This window comes from Agelaius phoeniceus, chromosome 22 (genome assembly GCF_051311805.1).
Source record: "Agelaius phoeniceus isolate bAgePho1 chromosome 22, bAgePho1.hap1, whole genome shotgun sequence".
NCBI lineage: Eukaryota > Metazoa > Chordata > Aves > Passeriformes > Icteridae > Agelaius > Agelaius phoeniceus.
Window position 1 is genome coordinate 6,233,067 of NC_135286.1, and position 21,082 is coordinate 6,254,148.

Here is a 21,082-nt window from a genome sequence, read left to right on the forward strand (position 1 = left end):
GGCTCATTTACAAGTTTTAGGAGTTTTTATTTGTTTCCTTCAGCCTTTTAAAATTAAGATTTGGCACGTCTGGCACCTCACTGGTGGAAATAAACCCTGCCAAAGGAGGCAGAGCAGGGCAGGGTCCCTGTTTTGGGGGAGATGAAGTGAGGATTTCAGGCTGGGTTCGCATTTTTTATTTCATACCGAGTGGATGGGCACTGTCCATGTGGAGCTGATGTCACCTCTGTGTCACCAACTGTCTGGGAATCATGGAATCACTGAGCCTGGAGAACCCTCCCAGAGCATCCAATCCCAGCTCTGCCCCATCCCCACCTTGTCCCCAGCCCAGAGCTCTGAGTGCCACCTCCAGGCATTCCTGGGACACCCCCAGGGCTGGGCACTGCAAACCTCCCTGGGCAGCCCCTGCCAAGGCCTGAGCCCCCTTTGCATGGGGAAATTCCTGCAGTGCCCACCCTGAGCCTGCCCTGGCCCAGCCTGAGGCCGTTCCCTCTGCTCCTGTCCCTGTTCCCGGCTGTGCCCTCCTGGCAGGAGCTGTGCAGAGCCACAAGGGCCCCCTGAGCCTCCTTTGCTCCAGGCTCAGCCCCTGCCCAGCTCCCTCAGCCTCTCCTGGGGCTCCAGACCCTGCCCAGCTCCCTCAGCCCCTCCTGGGGCTCCAGACCCTTCCCAGCTCCATTTCTGTGCTGTGAAGCCCAAATCCCCTCTGATCTCTCCCTGATTTTGGGGGAGCAGTGGGGACACAGCTGCTGCCCCTCAGTCCCACCCAGGCTCTGCTGGGCTGGCAGACAAATCTGTTATTTTCAGTTTTCAGCCTTGCTGCAGCTTCCACCTGCAGTGAAAGCAAACAGGAGCCTTCAGTCAGCCTGAGGTGCTGTAGTAAAGGTCAGGGATCACTCCCCAGCCAGATGTGCCCTCCCAGGGCAGGTTGATGTAAATCCAGGGGGTTGTGCCCATTCCCCTAATTCCTGATCCCCAGAGCCAGGGGTCCTTGCTGCCCAGTGCCACTCTCAGCCTGGAGGAAAGGAATCTGACTTCTGCCATTCTGTTGGCAGCAGGAAATCTGTCCTGAACAAGGGATCTCCTCCCTGAAAGTGCCTTTTGGGGTTGTGGGGAAGTGTCCCATCCTTGGAGGGGATTACAGGTGAGCCCAGCTGCAGGCAGTGTGAGGAAGAGGAAGGTTTTACCCACATCTGATCTGATTAGGGATGTCAGGTGTTGATATTGCTGAGGGAAATCTGATCTTCAGAAATCCCATAACTCTGGGGTTCTGCTCCCTTGGAATTCCCTCAGTGAGCTCCTCCACTTGCTGGAAATCATCCTTCATTTGTCTGCACATGGAACAGCCTCACTGAAATGTTGGATGATCTCCCTGAACTCCTCTGGAACCGTGTCAGGCCTTTGTAGCTTTTCACTCCAAATGCATTTTCCAGCAGCCTGAAACACCCCAGGTGCCCTTTCCTGCTATCTTTGTCAATTCAGGTTAATATTGCAGTGCAGAGGTTCCTGTCCTTTGTCTGCTCCCAGTGCCACCTTTGAGCACTGAACTCTGGGTTTGGAGTGTGGGGCTGTGCTCTCAGCAGATGGAGACAGCCCAGCAAGGCTTCAGCAGCTCTCCCTAAATAAAGGGAGTTGATGATTCCCAGAGCTCCCCTGGTTATCTGCCTCAGGAGAGGCTGCACTTGGGATGCTTTTTCTTGGCTCTGCTTCCTTGGACAGGCTGCAGGATGAAATCTGCAGCTGGGCTGAGTTTCTTCTGAGGGAGCTGAGCAAGGCTGTGAATTCAAGGGGAGAGGGAGAGGTCACAGAATCCTGGAATGGTTTGGGTGGGAAAGGACTTCAAAACTCATCCAATTCCAACCCCTGCCATGGCAGGAACACCTCCCACTGTCCCAGGCTGCTCCAGCCTGGCCTTGGGCACTGCCAGGGCTCCAGGGGCAGCCCCAGCTGCTCTGGCAATTCCAGCCCAGCCCCTCTCCACCCTCCCAGCGAGCAATTCCATCCCAAGATCCCATCTAAATCCCTGCACTCTTAGTTTAAGGCCATTCCCCCTTGTCCTGTGCTGTAAAAGGTCCCTCTCCAGCTTTCTTGCAGACCTTTTATGTCTGGGAGTCAAATTTTGCAGGGACTAGACAAGCCCCCAGAGCAGGCAGACAGCAAAAAGAGCCACGAGCAGCAGGTGAAATATTGATGGTGAAGTGCTGAGGCTCTGAGGGGGTGTGGATTCCTTTCTCCCAGCTTTTCTGATTCCCACGTGGTTCATTGAGTTGCATTTGGGAAGTGTGGAAGTCCTCACATGTGTAAAGTGAGCAGAAGTGTTTTTAGGAAGGAAAAATGCTTTTTGTGCCCTCAAGACAAGGAAATAATAATGCAGCCATTTCGTCTCTGCTTCACTGTGATGGAATCCACATCAGCAGGCTGGAAAAGCATGTGAGAACTCAGGGGTTTGGTGAAATTGTGCAGCTGAAGAAAGCTAAAAAGTTGAAATTGCTGAGCTGATACAGCAGACCCCAACCCTGAGGATGCTGCAGAGAAATCCACACTTCAGGAGGAAGCAGTTTAGGGGATTTATAGGGTTTTTCCCCCATATTTGCTGATCAGTGAAATGTTGCTCCCACAGAGCCACTGCCCCTTGTTCCATGTTCTGCTGCTCCTGTTGTCCATGATCTCCCTGGTGTTTTGCACTCAGGGATGTTCACAGAATTCCCAGAATCACTGGGTTGGAAGGGACCTTCAAGCTCATGGAGTCCAGCCCAGCCCCAACCCCTCAACTCAACCCTGGCACCCAGTGCCACATCCAGGCTTTGTTAAACACCCCCAGGGATGGGGACTCCACCACCTCCCCGGGCAGAACATTCCAGAACTTTATCACCCTTTCTGTAAAATCCTTTTCCTGCTATCCACCCTGTATTTCCCTTGGTGCAGCTCGAGGCTGTGTGCTCTGGTTCTGTCAGTTCTGGAGACAGAGCCCAGCCCCAGCTGAGCACAGGCACCTTTCAGGAGCTGCAGAGAGCGATGAGGGCACCCCTGAGTCTCCTTTTCTCCAGGCTGAGCACCCCCAGCTCCCTCAGGGGTTCCTCACTCACAGGGTTTGGTTCCAAGATGTCAGTGGAGCTTTGCCCACGCTCCTGGTGACCTGAACAGAGCTTCCACCCAGCTTTGTGTGACCACAAAAAACACCTTAAAACAACAAAAAGGGCAGGAAAAGCAGGTGTGTTATGCACCCAGCCTGCTCAGGGTGTTTTATGGCCCAGGAGGCAATAAAGGAACTGTAGATCAGATATTTTCCTCCACAAGGAACGTTTTGATAACCCCTGAGGGATGAGCAAACAAAGCCATTGTGAGGGGGAGGGTTTGGCACACAGCAGGTTAATTCTGGCTGCCCTAACTGCTGCATTTCCACCTCATAAACCCAATGCTGATCCCTCAGATGTGTTTTCTCCACCTGAACTTGTAAAAAGACAAAAATAAAGGTGGATTTTCTCACACAGCTTTGCTCACCCTGCTCTCAGGAGAACCAATGCCAATTTTTGCCTCTAAATAAAATAAGTAATAGAGTTTTCTTGATGTTTCTGGGCTTCTTCTTGATGGTTGTGGGTTTCTGCCAAAAATTTGGGCAGAATTATTGCTGTGTCTGCCAGCAGTTCACTTGTCTGAAAGGAGGGCAGGATAATAGGTGTGAAAATCGTAGGCATTTGGGCATCCAAGTCTGTTCTGAGGGAGTGGAGGGAGAAATCATTTCTCACAGTGCTTTGTGAAGTCATTGCCACCTAGAAATGATCCCTGGAAGTGAGGGGGGATGGACATGCTGGATAATTTCACAGGAGATATTCAGCTGATGTGTCCTTAAATGCTTTAATTACAGCTGAAGATGGGTGAATTCAGGGATTTCCTCCAGGGAGAGGCAAAAGAAGCTGGGAAAGAAAACTTTTAGTAAGGCCCTGAAGAAAGGAAAAAAACCCCAAACCCTCAGCAAAAATACTTCAAGGGAATCCTATTATTTTTATTTAGTGAGGAATAAATTCTCAATAACCTTGAGCAGTGAGCAGGTAATGTTTGGTGTGGGGTTGTGTCCCCTCTGCTGGCTCTAAAGGCTTTTTGGGTGTCCCAAACTTGGCTCTGCATCCCTTGGCCATCCCCTTTCCATCCCATTTCCCACTTCAGCCAAACTGGGAGTGCACACTGGTGGCACTGGTGGCACTCCCAACACACTGTTTGTGCCCACTTTCAGGGCTGTTTGTGCCTGGTTTCAGGGCTGTTTGTGCCCACTTTAAGGGTTATTTGTGCCTGGTTTAAGGGCTGTTTGTGCCCACTTTAAGGGTTGTTTGTGCCTACTTTCAGGGCTGTTTGTGCCCACTTTAAGGGTTGTTTGTGCCCACTTTAAGGGCTGTTTGTACCTGGTTTAAGGGCTGTTTGTGCCCACTTTAAGGGTTATTTGTGCTCACTTTAAGGGCTGTTTGTGCCTGGTTTCAGGGCTGTTTGTGCCCACTTTAAGGGTTATTTGTACCCACTTTCAGGGCTGTTTGTGCCCATTTTAAAGGTTATTTGTACCCACTTTAAGGGCTGTTTGTACCTGGTTTAAGGGCTGTTTGTACCCACTTTCAGGGCTGTTTGTGCCCACTTTAAGGGTTATTTGTACCCACTTTAAGGGCTGTTTGTGCCTGGTTTCAGGGCTGTTTGTGCCCACTTTAAGGGTTATTTGTGCCTACTTTCAGGGCTTTTTGTGCTCACTTTCAGGGCTGTTTGTGCCCATTTTAAAGGTTATTTGTACCCACTTTAAGGGTTATTTGTGCCTGGTTTCAGGGCTGTTTGTGCCCACTTTAAGGGTTATTTGTACCCATTTAAGGGCTGGTTGTGCCCAGTTTCAGGGCTGTTTGTGCCCACTTTCAGGGCTGTTTGTACCTGGTTTAAGGGTTATTTGTACCCACTTTAAGGGCTGTTTGTGCTTGGTTTCAGGGCTGTTTGTGCCGACTTTAAGGGTTATTTGTGCCCACTTTAAGGGCTGTTTGTGCCCACTTTAAGGGCTATTTGTACCCACTTTAAGGGCTGTTTGTGCTCTCCCCACAGCTGTTCCAGAGGCCCAATGCACTGGCAGTGCAGCAGCTGACAGCAGCCCAGCAGCAGCAGTACGCCCTGGCTGCTGCCCACCAGCCACACATAGGTGAGTCTGCCTCTCCCCAGCCTGTCCCCAGCCTGTCCCCCAGCCCTCCTCCTGATCAGTTTTGCTTCTGGGTGTCTCTTGCACACTTGAGAAGCCTTTTAAAGGAGTTCCCTGTATGGCAGGACTGACACACTCACCCTCCTGAGGGTGCTGTCAGTCAGGAGAGGCTTTGGAAGTCTCTGAGTGAAGCATAAATCAGGGTGACAGCACAGTGAAGTGAGGAGAAATGCACAATTGAATATCAGCTGGATGTGCTGCCAGGGGTCCTATGAGTTAAAAATGTAATTTATGCAAGCACACGATTGATATCAAGCAAAATTATTCAAAAAAATTTAAAAATTTATATATATTTATTAATTGGGAATAAAGCACTTAATCATGTGTAGAAACCCAGGAAAACAATGCAATATTTTTTTTAGCACAATAAGCAATTTGTGGTAGTTTTTCCTGCCCAAAACCCCAGTATAAATGTGTTGGGGCTCTCCATGCTCTGTGCTGTGCCCTTGTGTGCTCATTGCAGTTCAGGGATGGAAATGATTCAGCTTTTTAACTTCCTCCCCTTCACCTTCACCTCCCCTGCACACCCCTCTCCCGCCCACCTGGGCTTTCTCTAATCATTAAACTGTTTTTCCTCTCTGAGCCCTTTCCAGACTGACCAGCTGGAATGCTGGGATGCTGTGGTGGGTGTGGAGCTCAGGGTGGGGTGGTTTGGGTCCTGATTTACTCACTGTAGGAAATACAGAGTAGCAACAACTCCAGTCTCCTGAGCAGTGTCTGTCTGCCCTGCAGGAGCACCTGAGCTGTTAGATATAAAGGATTTTGCCTCTTAAGGAGCACTGAATCCTTGAAATTGGGTTTTTTTTATGCCAGATCTCTTCTCTGCCCATCAACACTCACTGGTTGTCACTCCCTATAGAAAACCACCCTCAAAAAGCTTCAAACCACAAAACCAGCCTGACTTTGGTGCTGTCCAGGCAGCACAGGGGGGTTGTGGTGGGGCTGCAGTCCTGTTGAGTTTGTTTGCACTGACAGGAATGTTTTCAGCAGGTTTAGCTCCTGCTGCCTTCGTTCCCAACCCCTACATCATCAGCGCGGCGCCTCCGGGGACGGATCCGTACGCGGCCGGGCTGGCGGCAGCTGCCACGTTAGGTGAGAGCTCCCAGCTCCCTCTGCACTCCCAGCCCTCCCTGTCTGCAGCTGGGGCTCTGCAAGGCAAACATCAGCATCCTGGGCTGGGACAATTGCTAGAATGGTGTGGCTGTGAGTAAAACCAGAGTTTGTTGTTAAAACTGGAGATGAAGTGGGATAATTTTTGTTCAAGGCTCCCAGAGCAAATGGGAAGGGAACAGACACAAATATTGCTCTGTTTTTGGGGTGTTTTGGTGACTGACAGTAGCAGGGAAAACCTCTGAAACTAACCCAGCAGGGAGAACCTCTGAAAACACATTTCTGGAAGGCTGGAAAGATGCAGGATGTGCTTCCTGCCAGGAAAGTTGTGTCTCCTTTCTGTTCAGCTTGTGGTGCACTCTGCAAATGAACTCTTCCCTGAAATTCTGCTGGGAATTTCCACTTCCCAGGAGGTGAACACATCCATTTCTGCTGGGGCTCACACTGGGAACGTGCCCTTTTCCAGATGGCAGCAAAGATGGAGCCTCTGCTCTTTCTGCAGGATCTTCCTCCAGCCATTCATGTATCAGTTCCCAAATTCCTCCCAGCTGTCACAGCCAGAGCTGGTGGTTCTGGAGGTGCCAGCTCTGTGCCACAGCTTGTCAGGCACTGTGGGGGACATGGTGAGCATGGAACTGGTGCTGGGGGTGCCAGAAAGCTCTTGCCCAAGCACTGGGGACAAAGCAGGAATGTGCTTGTAGGAGAGGATTTTCAAAGGAGGAACATGATTTTAGGAGAGGATTTTTAAAGGAAGAACATGATTTTAGGAGAGGATTTTTAGAGGAAGAACATGATTTTAGAAGAGGATTTTTGGATTTTTAAAGGAACAACATGCTTCTGGGAGGGGATTTTTAAAGGAAGAACATGATTTTAGGACAGGATTTTTAAAGGAAGAACATGATTTTAGGACAGGATTTTTAAAGGAAGAACATGATTAGGACAGGATTTTTAAAGGAAGAACATGATTTTAGGAGAGGATTTTTAGAGGAAGAACATGATTTTAGAAGAGGATTTTTGGATTTTTAAAGGAAGAACATGATTTTAGGAGAGGATTTTCAAAGGAAGAACATGATTTTAGGAGAGGATTTTTAGAGGAAGAACATGATTTTAGGAGAGGATTTTTAAAGGAGGAACATGATTTTAGGAGAGGATTTTCAAAGGAAGAACATGATTTTAGAAGAGGATTTTCAAAGGAGGAACATGATTTTAGGAGAGGGTTTTTAGAGGAAGAACATGATTTTAGAAGAGGATTTTTGGATTTTTAAAGGAACAACATGCTTCTGGGAGGGGATTTTTAAAGGAAGAATATGATTTTAGGACAGGATTTTTAAAGGAAGAACATGATTTTAGGACAGGATTTTCAAAGGAGGAACATGATTTTAGGAGAGGATTTTTAAAGGAAGAACATGATTTTATGAGAGGATTTTTAAAGGAAGAATGTGCTTTTAGAGGAGGATTTTCTAACCATGCTTGGCTTTCCTTGACCAAGGCAGAGGGAATGTTCTGTGCTGCACATGAGCTCTGCTCTGGTTGGAGTGGGGTGTTTGTGGGGCTCTCACTGCTGCCACGCTCTACTTAGAGCTTGTAAACTCACTTCAGTCCTCTGGTTTTGGGTGGCTTGCCCCAGATCAGAGGCACAGGCCTGGGCTGTGTGTGGATGTGACACTCTGTGGTTTGGGACACAGCTTTGCTCCAGCTCTTCCCAAACCCCTGCTGAGCCTTTCAGCTTTGAGGCCATTGTGGGGTCAGCTCTGAAATGGGAATTCAGCGACTGCTGCCCGCTTGGATGGAGGTTTTAGTGGATCATGCAGATGTGTGGGAAGAGTTTGGATTATAATAGATTATAGATCATGCAGATGTGTGTGAAGAGTTTGGATTATAATCTGGGCTTTGGCCTGGGCTGCTGGGAGTCCCATGCTGGGATTGTGCAATGCCATGGGGAGATTGGGTGGAGGCAGCACCAGGCCTTGGCAGACGATGACGCCGTGTTCCGTGGGACAGAGCCAAGGGCAGGGGCACAAGGACATTGCTGAGAACCCTCCTGGGCTGGGGAATGGAGCAGGGAGGGAATGAGCTGAGCTGCTGCTGGCCAGTGCCACAGGGGAGTGCAGTCAGGAGGAGCTGCAGGGCTCCGTTCCAGGCAGAGGAGGAGATCTGTGAACGGTTCCTGTACAGAGAGGCTCCTGCTTGGCCTCTGCATCACCTCAGGGCCTCCAGAGCTCCTTTCTGGGTAGCAGCAGAGTGCACAGGAGCAGCAGGTCAGCAGCTTGGTTTCATAGAAAGAGCACATGGAACTGGGCCACGTTTCCAGGAAATATCAAGTGTTGGCCACAGTGTTTTTATTTCTTTTCTCAGCTCTGCTGAAGCTGAGCTTCCTGAGCTTTTGCAGCCTCTGACCAGGAGAAAACCCCATCTAGGCTGTGCTTAATTCAGGTTTTAGACATTTGAACTGGAAGTGACACCCCAGGGATACCTAAAGCATCCCAAACTTGGCATCAGGGCCTCTACTTGAGTAATTCTAAATTCATGACTCTTGAAAGAAACCAAACAATGTGTGATGTGCTGGGGTATTTATAGTGTTATAACACTGGGAAATAGGAGTTATTTTAACCCTCTCATCAGGCTTTGGACCCTAGAAATGACAAGATAAACTTCATGCTGATGTTTATTTCAGGAAAGCATCTTTCCTGTCTGGGCCTGAGCAGGTTTGAGAACCCTTTTTTTCCCTGTCATGACTGAGAGCAGCACTGGAGGAACAGGAGACAGTTTAAATGTTTATACAAAGCCAAAAAGCCTCACTGATGTGCCTGGGAGTGTTAAATTGGGGGAACTTGGAGGAGCTTCTGAGATGGAAGAAATGAATTTGGAGTTTATTGTCACAGTTCCTCTCAGAGCAGAGAGGAGACTTTGGTGTGTGTTTTATGGCAGAGATAATCTGTCAATTAAAGTTCTGCCATTATGGCAGGTTTGTCATGATTGTGAGACTGGCAGCTCTAGGATAGTGCTCTTCTCTTCCCAACAATAGCAGCATTTTAAAGAACAAATTTGAATGCAGAGGGAAGAACTTCCTAAAAAAACCCTCATTTAGATTTTAAACTGTGGGGAAGATACTGCTGCCTTTGAATTGCCTTCCATCATTTGAGAAAGATGTCACTCAGAAAACTGAAAACTTGCCTTTTTTAGGCCAGTTTGGAAATTATTCCCTCTGGGGTGGAGTGTTGCAGGTACAAAAGTGTTCCTGTTCTTTGTGGGGAGGTGGATGAATGCTGGGATAACCTGGATACAGGAAAAGCACAGGCTCCCACGGCTGAGGTTTTCAGACTTGGGGGTAGGAAATGATTCCCTCAGAGGTGAGGTGTTCAAGGTAGAAAAGTGTTCCTGTTCTTTGTGGGGAGGTGGTGAATGTGGGGTGACCTGGTCACAGCAAGAGCAGAGGCTCCCACAGCAGGGTTCAGCCTGGCTGGAAGGATCAGGCCTTGGTGCTGAGCTGGAGCAGGTGTGGGTGTGGGCACACCCTGCCAGGACTGGGATTTGGGAGCCCCTGCAGCTGGGTTTGTGCTGGGTACCTCACAGAGCCAGCCTGGGCAGGGCTGGGGCAGCCCCTCTGAGCTCAGCTGCTCACTGCCCTCCCTGGAGCAGCACCCTGGGGGTGCCATGCTGGGAATTCCAGGGGATCACCCCACAGATCCCTGGGAATTCCACAGGGATCACCCCACAGATCCCTGGGAATTCCACAGGGATCACCCCACAGATCCCTGGGAATTCCAGGGGATCACCCCACAGATCAGTGGGCATTCCACAGGGATCACCCCACAGATCCCTGGGAATTCCAGGGGATCACCCCACAGATCAGTGGGAATTCCAGGGGATCACCCCACAGATCAGTGGGAATTCCAGGGGATCACCCCACAGATCAGTGGGAATTCCACAGGGATCACCCCACAGATCAGTGGGAATTCCACAGGGATCACCCCACAGATCCCTGGGAATTCCAGGGGATCACCCCACAGATCAGTGGGCATTCCACAGGGATCACCCCACAGATCAGTGGGCATTCCACAGGGATCACCCCTCAAACCACTGGGGATTGCACAGGGATCACCCCTCAAACCACTGGGAATTCCAGGGGATCACCCCACAGATCAGTGATCAGTGGGCATTCCACAGGGATCACCCCTCAAACCACTGGGGATTCCACAGGGATCACCCCTCAAACCACTGGGGATTTCACAGGGATCACCCCACAGATCAGTGGGCATTCCACAGGGATCACCCCGCAGATCCCTGGGAGTTCCAGGGGATCACCCCACAGATCAGTGGGCATTCCACAGGGATCACCCCTCAAACCTCTGGGGATTCCACAGGGATCACCCCACAGATCAGTGGGAATTCCAAAGGGATCACCCCACAGATCCCTGGGAATTCCAGGGGATCACCCCACAGATCAGTGGGAATTCCACAGGGATCACCCCACAGATCCCTGGGAATTCCAAAGGGATCACCCCACAGATCCCTGGGAGTTCCAGGGGATCACCCCACAGCCCCCTGGGGTTTGTGCCTGCAGCCTCTCTGAGCTCCAGGGGCAGCTGGATTTGCTGTCACTGCTGGATTTGCTGTCACTGCTGCTCAGCCTGGCTGCCCTGCAGGAGAGGCTGGGCTGGGCAGGCTGAGATGGAAGCACAACCCCTGAGTGCTCTCACACATCCCAGTGATGTTCTGAGCACATTCCCAGCTGGATTTGCTGCTGTTCCCTGCCAGGAGCAGCTCTGGCTGTCCAGTGGGACACAGCATGGGCAATATTCAATATTCACCTCCAGAGGTGCTGGAATTTTTCTTTTCCCAGAATGGCCAGCTCTGATGAGAGCAGGAGCTCCTGGAGGGGGAGCAGCTCTGGGTGCTGCTGGGTCTGGCAGTGATGCCACACTTGCCCTCACTGAGAACTCTGTTCAATAATGAGCCTCTCTCCTGTGCTGGGAGCAGCTGAGCCAGACTCGCAGCCCTTTCAAACCCAGCTGCTGCAAACTTCAAAGTCTCCTCTGCTTTTGTACACCCAAGGCTTTGGCAGCAGCCTCTGCCTAGGAGAAAAGCCCATCTAGGCTGTGCTTGGTTGATAATTAGAGCTGAGACTAATATATCCCAGAGAGATGCCCAGATTTTTGCCCAGATGAAGGGATTGCAGCAGACTGAGGGCAAATGCAGGTTAATGACTTGCATTAAAAGGGAGCAGTTGCAGCTCTTGCCCTGTTGGGTGCAGGAGAACCCTGGGAGCTGGGGTCTGATGTGCACTCAGTGATTATAAACAGGTTAAAATCACTCCCTGCCTACCTGTCTGTGCCTGCTGAGGCACCACAGGCACCACCTTCATGGCACTGATTCATTTGCTGCAGGTTTTTTTTTCCATTTTAGCTGGCACTGCTCATGAATTTCCAGGGTGGAAGGTAAGAAATGAGTGGTTGCTGCTCCAGATCTGAGTAGGAGAGGCAGATCAGCCTCTCTGATTCTGTAAATCCAGCAAGGATGGGCTTTGGGGTGAGATACAAATCCAGGTGTTCAGCAGCTGCCTGGAATTAGCCAGCCCCTCCCAGGTGTGCACAGAGCTGAGCACCTCAATCCTCAATTTGGGGAAAGCACAGTAGTTAAAACCAGAATAATGTAATGAGAGTAACTCTTACACGTTTGAAACACAAATTTAATATTTGGCACAACACATGGAATGAATGTTCTGAAGTGTGGATGTGGGAGCAGGAGCTCATCCAGCTCCTTGACATCCTGCAGGATTCAGCTGAGCCTGGTACTGTAAAAATCAAGAAGAAAGGAACAAAAACCAAAAGGAAAAGGGACTTGCAGGATTTTCCCCCATTGTCACAGCCAGGCTAACACTGAACACTGCTTTCACCTCCCTTTTTGTGTCATCCCTCATTTTCCATGGAATCACACACTTGGGCAGAACCCAAGTGCTGAGATTCTCTCTTTAAGAAGAAAAAATCCTGTTTTTACTCCAGGCATGACCAAGGTTCTCTAAAGATTTGTTTATTCCAGTGTCACACCTGACTCTGGCTCTGCCTGAGCTATTCCTGCTGTGGGGAGGGAGCCTTGGAATGGGGATGTATTTGGGAATCAAAGGGAACACTTCTGCTTTTCTGCTGACCTTTCCTAAAGATATCACAAAAAATTATTGGATTCCCGTCCATGTTATTGGGTGGGAAGGGCTCCTCCCTTCAGCACTGAGAGCTTCCTCAGCATTATTCTAACTGGGATTATTTAAGGAGAGAGGCTGCCATTCTGCTGTCTCCAAATTTCTGTGCTCTCCTGAGACCTGATAAACACAAGGAATCTTCAAAAGGGAGGCTTTTTCTGCTGCTCTCCAGGGTTGTTATTATTATTTTTAAGCCTCTTAGGTTTGAGGAGGGGATGTGAAGTTTGAGGAGGGAGTGTGGGCAGGGACAGGACGGTGCAGCCTCTTCGAGGGGAGATTTGCAAATGCAAAGCAGGGCCAGAAAAAGCATTTTAATACTTGAGGGTTGATGCACTCCAGCTGTGAAGAGGGTTTGGTAATTTGTTGAGGAGCTGAAGGTGGATGGCAGTGAGCTGTGAATGTCAGCTGGGATGAGAAGTTATCTCTGTGCTTCAAACAAAGTTCCTCTGTTGGGATTGGAGATTTTTGTTCCTTCTCTGTAAAACCAGGGCACACCAATAAAAAACATGGAATCACTGCTGGCAGAGTGTGACCTGGTGCAGTGATGAAATTCCAGGTCTGACTTGAAACTTTATAAAATGTGTGCCCCAAATGCCAAATCCCTCTGTGTTTGCAGAGGGTTTCACGCAGATCCCATCAAACCAGCCACGATGAGCAGTGATTTTGGGGTGCCCCTTGCCCCCCCAGGAGCTCACCTTGTCCTGCTGTGTTCCAGGTCCAGCTGTGGTGCCTCACCAGTACTATGGAGTCACTCCCTGGGGAGTTTATCCTGCCAGCCTCTTCCAGCAGCAGGCGGCCGCCGCCGCCGCCGCCACCAACTCAGCCAGCCAGCAGAGCACGCAGCAAACGCAGCAGGGCCAGCAGCAGGTAAGGCTGGCACCTCCTGCCCAGGGACACCTGGCTCTGGCTGGGGAATGACCCCCAGGGATCGGGGACTGCAGCCCCTGGCCCTGCACAGGCCCCCGGCAATCCCAGCCTGGGCATCCCTGGGAGCGCTGTCCAGGCTCTGCAGCCTCTGGGCTGTCTGTGCCCATTCCCACACACCCACTCCCATTCCCATTGCCCATGCCCACGTCTATGCCCATTCCATTCCCATGTCCATGCCCATTCCATTCCCATGTCCATGCCCATTCCCACACACCCACTCCCATTCCCATTGCCCATGCCCATTCCATTCCCATGTCCATGCCCATTCCCACACACCCACTCCCATTCCCATGCCCATTCCCATGCCCATTCCCCTGCCCATTCCATGCCCATGTCCATGCCCATGCCCATTCCATTCTCATTCCAATGTTCATGTCCATTCCATGTCCACATCCATGCCCATTCCCATGCCCATTCCCATGCCCATTCCCCTGCCCATTCCATTCCCATGTCCATGCCCATGTCCATTCCATGCCCACGTCCATGCCCATTCCCCTGCCCATTCCATTCCCATGCCCATTCCATTCCCGTGTCCATGCCCATTCCCCTGCCCATTCCATTCCCCTGCCCATTCCATTCCCATGCCCATTCCATTCCCGTGTCCATGCCCATTCCCATGCCCCCATTCTCATGCCCATGCCCTTGCCCATTCCTGTGCCTCTTTCCATTCCCATGCCCATTCCCATGCCCACTCCCATTCCCATTCCTGTGCCCATTCCCATGCTCATTTCCATGCCCATTCCCATTCCCATTTGCATTTTCATTCCCATACCTATTCCCATGCCCCCATTCCCATTTCCGTTCCTGTGCCCCTTTCCATTCCCATTCCCACTCCCATGCCCATTCCTGTGCCCATTCCTATTCCCATTCCCATGCCCATTCCTGTACCCGTTCCCATTCCCACTCCCATGCCCATTCCTGTGCCCATTCCTATTCCCATTCCCTTGCCCATTCCCTCTGGGGAACAGCATCAGGGAGAATTCCTTCCCAGGAGGGGTGTTGGGACAGTGTAAGGGGTTGCCCACTGGAGCAGAGTCCCCGTGCCTGGAGGTGTTTTAGGAGAGCCTGGGTGTCACTTTGGCATCACTCAGTGCCATGGTCTGGGTGACAGGGTGGTGTCAGCTCACAGGTTGGACTCTGTGATCTCAAAGGTCTTCTCCAACCCAGGTGATTCTGTGGAAAACCCAACCCCAGCCTCCCCTGACACAGCTGCAGCCATTCAAAACCCTCATGTTCTCCATGACTGATCGTGACCTCAGCTCTGGGTAGTTTTAAATGAACAGAAAACCCTTTGGCCTGTCCTGAAGACAAAGGAACAGGAGCCACCTGTACATTTGTAATTTGATTTATCCATCATGCCCGTGGAGAGAGGCACATGAACATGGCTGGTGGTGAATTATTGTCAGAGCTTTGGGGAGCACCAGTGGGTCAGGCTGGGAAGGGCCTGAGCTGTGCAGCAGCAAACCCCTGGTGCTGTTGGTGTGTGAGGGGGAATCACCAGGAGCCAGAGCTAGCCTTCAGTCCCCTCAGCAGCTCTCCTGTCTCATCCTTGGTTATGGCAGAATAAAGAGCAACTGGCAGCTGAATTTTTCAGCTCAGAAGCTGAAAACCCTTTGAAAACCAAACCCAGTGTCAGGAGGTGTTCTAAGGCCTTTACAGATGCAGCAGGCATGAGCTGAGAGGCTATTAAAATAAAATATCTCAGTGCCAGTGGCCTTTATGGGATGTTTCATTACTTTTATGGCCGTGGAGCCGGCATGAGTGGGGTCAGGAGCGGGATTTGGAATGCAAACCTTGCTCTGAGGGGATGCAGCAGGGATTGTTTGCATTAAAAGTGCTGAGGCAGAGGCTTTGGGAACCTGGAGCACTGAGTGTGGACACTTGATTTGTCACCCTTGTGACATCTTAATAGTGTGTTAATAAACCCACCAGCATTCCAGTGCTGCAGTCTGCACCCCCTGGAATTCTTGGCTCCCAGAGATTCCCTGGGCTGGAGGGTTCCTGTCAGTGATGGAGAGAGCCAGGGAGACTGATTCAGAGATCAGAATCTGATTTTATTATGGGATACAAACACTTTGGTACTATTCTAGGGAGACTGGTAATGTGTACTGCAGTGATTAGGTTAAAATCACACACACAAACTTATGCATATAACAACATCCCTTGCTTGCAGAGTTTACTGGGATTTTCTTTTTCTGGTAAATCCATCTGATTGAATCTTCTTGCAATCCAGGTCTAATTTTCAAAGTTCCATTTGCTTTTGCCAAGGCATCCTGTTATCAAATCTCTTCTGTCAGCCAGGTCCAGAGTCCATCATCTCTCTTGTCCCCCAACATTCCAGTAGCTTCCTGTGCAGGCTCTGGCAGGCTCGGGGGCACCTCCCAGTCACTGAGCCTGGGCATCCTCCCCAGCCTCTCTGTGCACAGTGAGTGTTTCCTGTTAATAACTCCAGCAGGTGACACCCACAATGTCACCTCTGCAGCAGGATGTGCTGGGGACACGGGGCTGGCTCCTTTCATAAGCTGAGCTTGCAGGTTCCTGCACCAGCTCGGAGCGAGGCTCTGCCAAGCCAGGCCTGACCCAGGGCATTGCAGGGTGGCCACTCTGCCATTGTGAGCAGCAGCTCGTCCCTGCAAACCCCACTGTGGGTCTCTGGTCATGGTTTCCTGTGGTTTAAGTCTTGTGTCACCAGGTCTGTGCCCTCTGCAGGGGCTGGTGGCTTGGAGACACCCAGGTCACCTCCTGTCACCCGCCCCCAGCTCCTGAACTGGGCTGTGTAAGGTTTCTGCTCAGAGGGCTTTTAATGGGGCTGTGACAGGGACCAAACGTTAGCTGGGGTGGGCAGGTGGCTGGTACACACTTCTGGCACAGGATGGGTGTTGAAGGTGGGATCAGGGAATTAGAAAGGTTGGAGAAGCTCTCTAAAGATCATTGAGTCCAAGCACTAACCCAGCACTTACCCCTGTTGCAGGCACCACTCTGTGTTTTGCACGCTTCAGGGATGGGGACTCCACCACTCCCTGGGCAGCCAAAGCCTGAACACCCTTCAGTGAAGGAATTTTCCCTGGTGCCCACCCTGAGCCTGCCCTGGCCCAGCCTGAGGCCGTTCCCTCTGCTCCTGTCCCTGTTCCTGGCTGTGCCCTCCTGGCAGGAGCTGTGCAGAGCCACAAGGGCCCCCTGAACCTCCTTTGCTCCAGGCTCAGCCCCTTCCCAGCTCTCTCAGCCTCTCCTGGGGCTCCAGACCCTTCCCAGCTCTGTTCCCTTCCCTTGACTTGCTCCAGCCCCTCCAGGTGCTTTTCGAACGTGAAGAAAAGTGAATTAAAGCAAAGGAGAGAAGTTTCCCCCCTGGTGCTGCTCCTGTTCCTGCCTGGTGACAGTGGCTCTGTCCTGGACCCAGAATAAGCCAGTGGCTGTTGTGTCCTCTGCAGGTGCTCCGTGGAGGAGCCAGCCAGCGTCCCCTGACTCCCAACCAGAACCAGCAGGGCCAGCAGACGGATCCTCTGGTGGCCGCCGCCGCCGTCAACTCCGCGCTCGCCTTCGGCCAGGGGCTGGCAGCAGGAATGCCAGGTACCAGCACTGCCAGGCCAGGAGAGCCTGGGAAATGGCATCTGCCAGGGCTGCCTTGGCCTGGCACCAGCACTGCCTGCTTGTGTTGGGCTGGGGGTTCATTCTGGGGTTGGGTGTGTCCCCAGCTGGCAGCACTGAGGGCTCACGGGTGACCTTGTGGCACAGGGGACAGCAGTGTTATCTCCCTGTACCTGCACTGTACTCCAGGAATTGATTGCTCCTGTGGAAAATCACCTCCACATTTTTCTGTGGACCTTTCAAGCTTATGGGATCTGTATTTTAAACCTCAGAGGTTTCTTAGTCCCGTTCATTCATCTCAGCTCTCCATCCCTGCCAGGTGCTTGACTAAACAGGGGCTTCCTTCCATGATTGCTCTTCCAAGAGGCTTAAAAACAGGGAAAGAAAAGGGATAAAAGAGGGAGCAGGGTTTAGTTCTCATTTCTAGCTCTTCATTGGAGGAGCTGCTGTAGGAATTCTGACTCTGATCCCTGAGGCTTTGGGGTAAAGTGCTGCTGAAATTCAGTTATTCAGGATATTATTGTGATGGCAAAGCACAAACCTGAGCTCATTAGAATAATGTGCAGATATATCTTGCTGGACAAATGTAAGGAAAAAAGGATTCTTTGGGTTTCAGGTCTCCTTGCTGGCACTGTCACGTCATTGTTGATTCGTTTTTTTTAATTTTATTTATAAGAAGAATGTTGCAGTATTAAGTTACAAAGTGAACTGTGCAGATTTCCAGCAGTCTGCAGATTTCCTTTAATCTCTGTTATTTGGGCTGTATTTGCAAAGCAAATGCACACATATATACAATTATAGATATATGTTTGTACCTGTATTTGCAAAGCAAATATTCCCAGGGAACATTCTCTTAGTGACCTCCCACCTTAGAGAGTCACTGCATTTAATTGTATTGTTTTCATTTAATGGAAATTCCCTAATGAGGTCCCTAAATCACTGTATTCTGTCAGTCTGCTGCTGTGTGTATCACCAGCATTTATGAGAGTTTATTTACATGCATTAGAGAATATTTTATGGTACCAACCTTCCAAAATACAGAAGTGGAAGTTCCCTGTGGGTGCACCCAGGCAGCCCCAGCTCTGAGCAATCCCAGCACATGTTGTACATATGGTGGAGCAGAAATGAAACCCCTTTTAAGCTGAATTAGCACTGGGCAAAAACTCTTTTCTACCTGAAATTCTTAGTGCAACATCGTGGACATTTTTGGGGAAAGCAGGGCTGTTCTTGCTTCTTTTTTTTTTTTTTCCCATTCAGCTTTTCCTTTAAAAACCCTCTTGCACTGCACTCACCTGGACATGGCTGATGTGTTTGTCACCTGTCCTGTCACCTGTGCTTGCCTTTGCAGGTTACCCAGTGCTGGCTCCTGCTGCTTATTATGACCAAACAGGAGCCCTCGTGGTCAATGCCGGGGCCAGGAACGGCCTGGGGGCTCCCGTGCGCCTGGTGGCCCCTGCCCCTGTCATCATCAGCTCCTCTGCAGCCCAGGCAGGTGAGTCCTGTCCCCCCCTGGGTCAGGCAGGTGAGTCCTGTCCCCCCTGCTCAGGCAGGTGAGTCCTGTCCCTCCCTGGGTCAGGCAGGTGAGTCCTGTCCCCCCTGCTCAGGCAGGTGAGTCCTGTCCCTCCCTGGGTCAGGCAGGAGAGTTCTGTCCTCCCCCTGGGTCAGGCAGATGAGTTCTGTCCCCCCTGGGTCAGGCAGGAGAGTCCTGTCCCCCCCTGCTCAGGCAGGTGAGTCCTGTCCCCCTCTGCTCAGGCAGGTGAGTCCTGCCCCTCCCTAGGTCAGACAGGTGAGTCCTGTCTCCCCCTGCTCAGGCAGGTGAGTCCTGTCCCCCCAGTGGTTCAGACAGGTGAGTTCTGCCCCCCCAGTGGTTCAGGGAGGTGACATCAGGTCCCTCCCAGTGCCTGCTGTGTCCCCAGTGTCCCCACCCCTCCGTGCTCCGCTGGCAGTGATGACAAACTTGCCCTCACTGAGATCCATCAGGGATTGTTGTTGAGAAACATCCTCTGTGCTCAACTTGGGCTGAGCCTCCGGAGCAGCCACGGAGAGGGGCAGCAGCAGGAACCTGAATGATTTTCATGGTATCATGAAATCATGCCATGAGTTTCATGGCAGGTACTTAAATTTGTCCCCTGGCACCAGATTTCACACCTGCAGGAGCCTTCAGAATTCCCAGTGTCTCCAGGGAGAGCTCAGAGCCCTTGCAGGGCCTGCAGGGGCTCCAGGAGAGCTGCAGAGGGACTGGGGCCAAGGATGGAGGGCCAGGAGGCAGGGAATGGCTGCCAGTGGCAGAGGGCAGGGCTGGATGGGATCTTGGGAATTGGGAATTGTTCCCTGGCAGGGTGGGCAGGGGCTGGGCTGGAATTGCCAGAGCAGCTGTGGCTGCCCCTGGAGCCCTGGCAGTGCCCAAGGCCAGGCTGGACATTGGGGCTGGCAGCACCTGGCACAGTGGGAGGTGGCCCTGGGCTGGAACAGGATGAGTTTTGAGGTCCTTTTCAACCCAAGCCATCCCAGGATTTGTGCTTTATGACAGCACCATACCTAAAATGGCCTTTGCCATGAGTTGCTTTGTCATTTATTTGGGTTCCTTGGGAGTTCAAGGCTTTTAAAAGGATTTTTCAATCTGTTGGTGTGAGCAGCCCCTGCCAGCACTGGGCTCAGATTATGAAATGGGCCTTTTAATTGTTTTGTCATAGCTCTTGTTTATTTTGCTTTTTCTTTAACTTTGGAACTGGCTGAAAACCAAAAGTCCTCGGGTTCGATGTTCTTGGCACTGAGGTTCATGTTTCATGTGCTGAAGGATCATTTCAATTATTTCAAAACTCTGGTTTCTTAACTGGCCCTTGCAAGTGTGAGGCTGTACTGATGGGACTCTTGGGTCTTTGGAGAAACAGCCATTCCTGGTTTTGATCTGTGCAGCTCCAACAGCACAAGAGCAGCAAGAACAGCTGGGCATGGCTGGAGTCTGGGGGCTGTGGGCAGCTCAGATACAATAAACAGAGATTTATGCAGAGTTTGGTCCTGAAAGAAAAAAATTGTAGCAATTCAAAGAGATCTGCTAAGTTTTAACTTCCAGAACTGTGGTGGTGCTCACAGGGGTCTCAGGTTGAGGGAAGAGACTAGAATCTGACTCCATGTTTCAGAAGGCTGATTTATTATTTTATGATATATATTATATTAAAACTATAGTAAAAGAATAGAAGAAAGGATTTCATCAGAAGGCTGGCTAAGAATAGAATAACAAAGAATGATAACAAAGGTTTGTGGCTCGGGCTCTCTGTCCAAGCCAGCTGACTGTGATTGGCCATTAATTAGAAACAACCCCATGAGCCCAATCCCAGATGCCCCTGTTGCATTCCACAGCAGCAGATAGCCATTGGTTACATTTTGTTCCTGAGGCCTCTGAGCTTCTCAGGAGGAAAAATCCTAAGGAAAAGATTTTCCATAAAAGATGTCTGAGACACAGAACTGTGATGAAAATGGATTTCTCAGTGACTTTTCCATTTTTCTCCCATGATTGTGTCCCACAGCCGTGGCGGCGGCCGCGGCGTCGGCCAACGGAGCAGCCGGGGGCCTGGCAGGGACCACCAACGGCCCCTTCCGGCCCCTGGGCACGCAGCAGCCGCAGCCCCAGCCCCAGCAGCAGCCCACCAACAACCTGGCCTCCAGCTCCTTCTACGGCAGCAACTCCCTGAGCAGCAACTCCCAGAGCAGCTCGCTGTTCTCGCAGGGCTCGGCCCAGCCCGCCAACACCTCGCTGGGCTTCGGCAGCAGCAGCTCCCTGGGAGCCACGCTGGGCTCGGCCCTGGGCGGCTTCGGCACCGCAGGTGAGGAGTGTGGCTGTGCCAGCACTGCCAGCCAGGGCTGGGACAGAGCAGCAATGGGACAGGGCTGCTGTGCACACCTCTGTGTTGGTGTCACCAGTATTGGGGACGGGACGTGCCTTGGCTTGTCTGGCTCTTGCTGCTGAACCAAACAGCAGCACTGTGGTGTTTCACCCACAGACACTTTTGGCTGCCTGGGTGTGTGGTGTTTCACCCACAGACACTTTT

The 21,082-nt window shown here is 51.2% G+C and overlaps 1 protein-coding gene and 1 non-coding gene across 8 annotated transcripts in view; both read left to right on the forward strand.

Annotated features, from left to right (window-relative positions):
• PUM1 (pumilio RNA binding family member 1) overlaps positions 1-21,082 on the forward strand; it is a 95,520-nt gene that overhangs the window by 43,653 nt on the left and 30,785 nt on the right. For 5 of the 7 annotated variants that reach the window (XM_054648096.2, XM_054648098.2, XM_054648103.2 and 2 more), the window contains exons 8-13: positions 5,065-5,158; positions 6,203-6,307; positions 13,237-13,388; positions 16,877-17,015; positions 18,382-18,525; positions 20,561-20,857. In XM_054648096.2, coding sequence (XP_054504071.1) covers positions 5,065-5,158; positions 6,203-6,307; positions 13,237-13,388; positions 16,877-17,015; positions 18,382-18,525; positions 20,561-20,857 — 931 coding nt within the window. The remainder of the gene's footprint in view (positions 1-5,064; positions 5,159-6,202; positions 6,308-13,236; positions 13,389-16,876; positions 17,016-18,381; positions 18,526-20,560; positions 20,858-21,082) is intronic. The other 2 variants (XM_054648097.2, XM_054648099.2) reach the window with 1 other exon arrangement.
• On the forward strand, positions 11,231-11,315 carry LOC129130207 (small nucleolar RNA SNORD103/SNORD85). Its single transcript, XR_008535523.2, has one exon. It is a non-coding gene; the product is annotated as a small nucleolar RNA SNORD103/SNORD85 (small nucleolar RNA).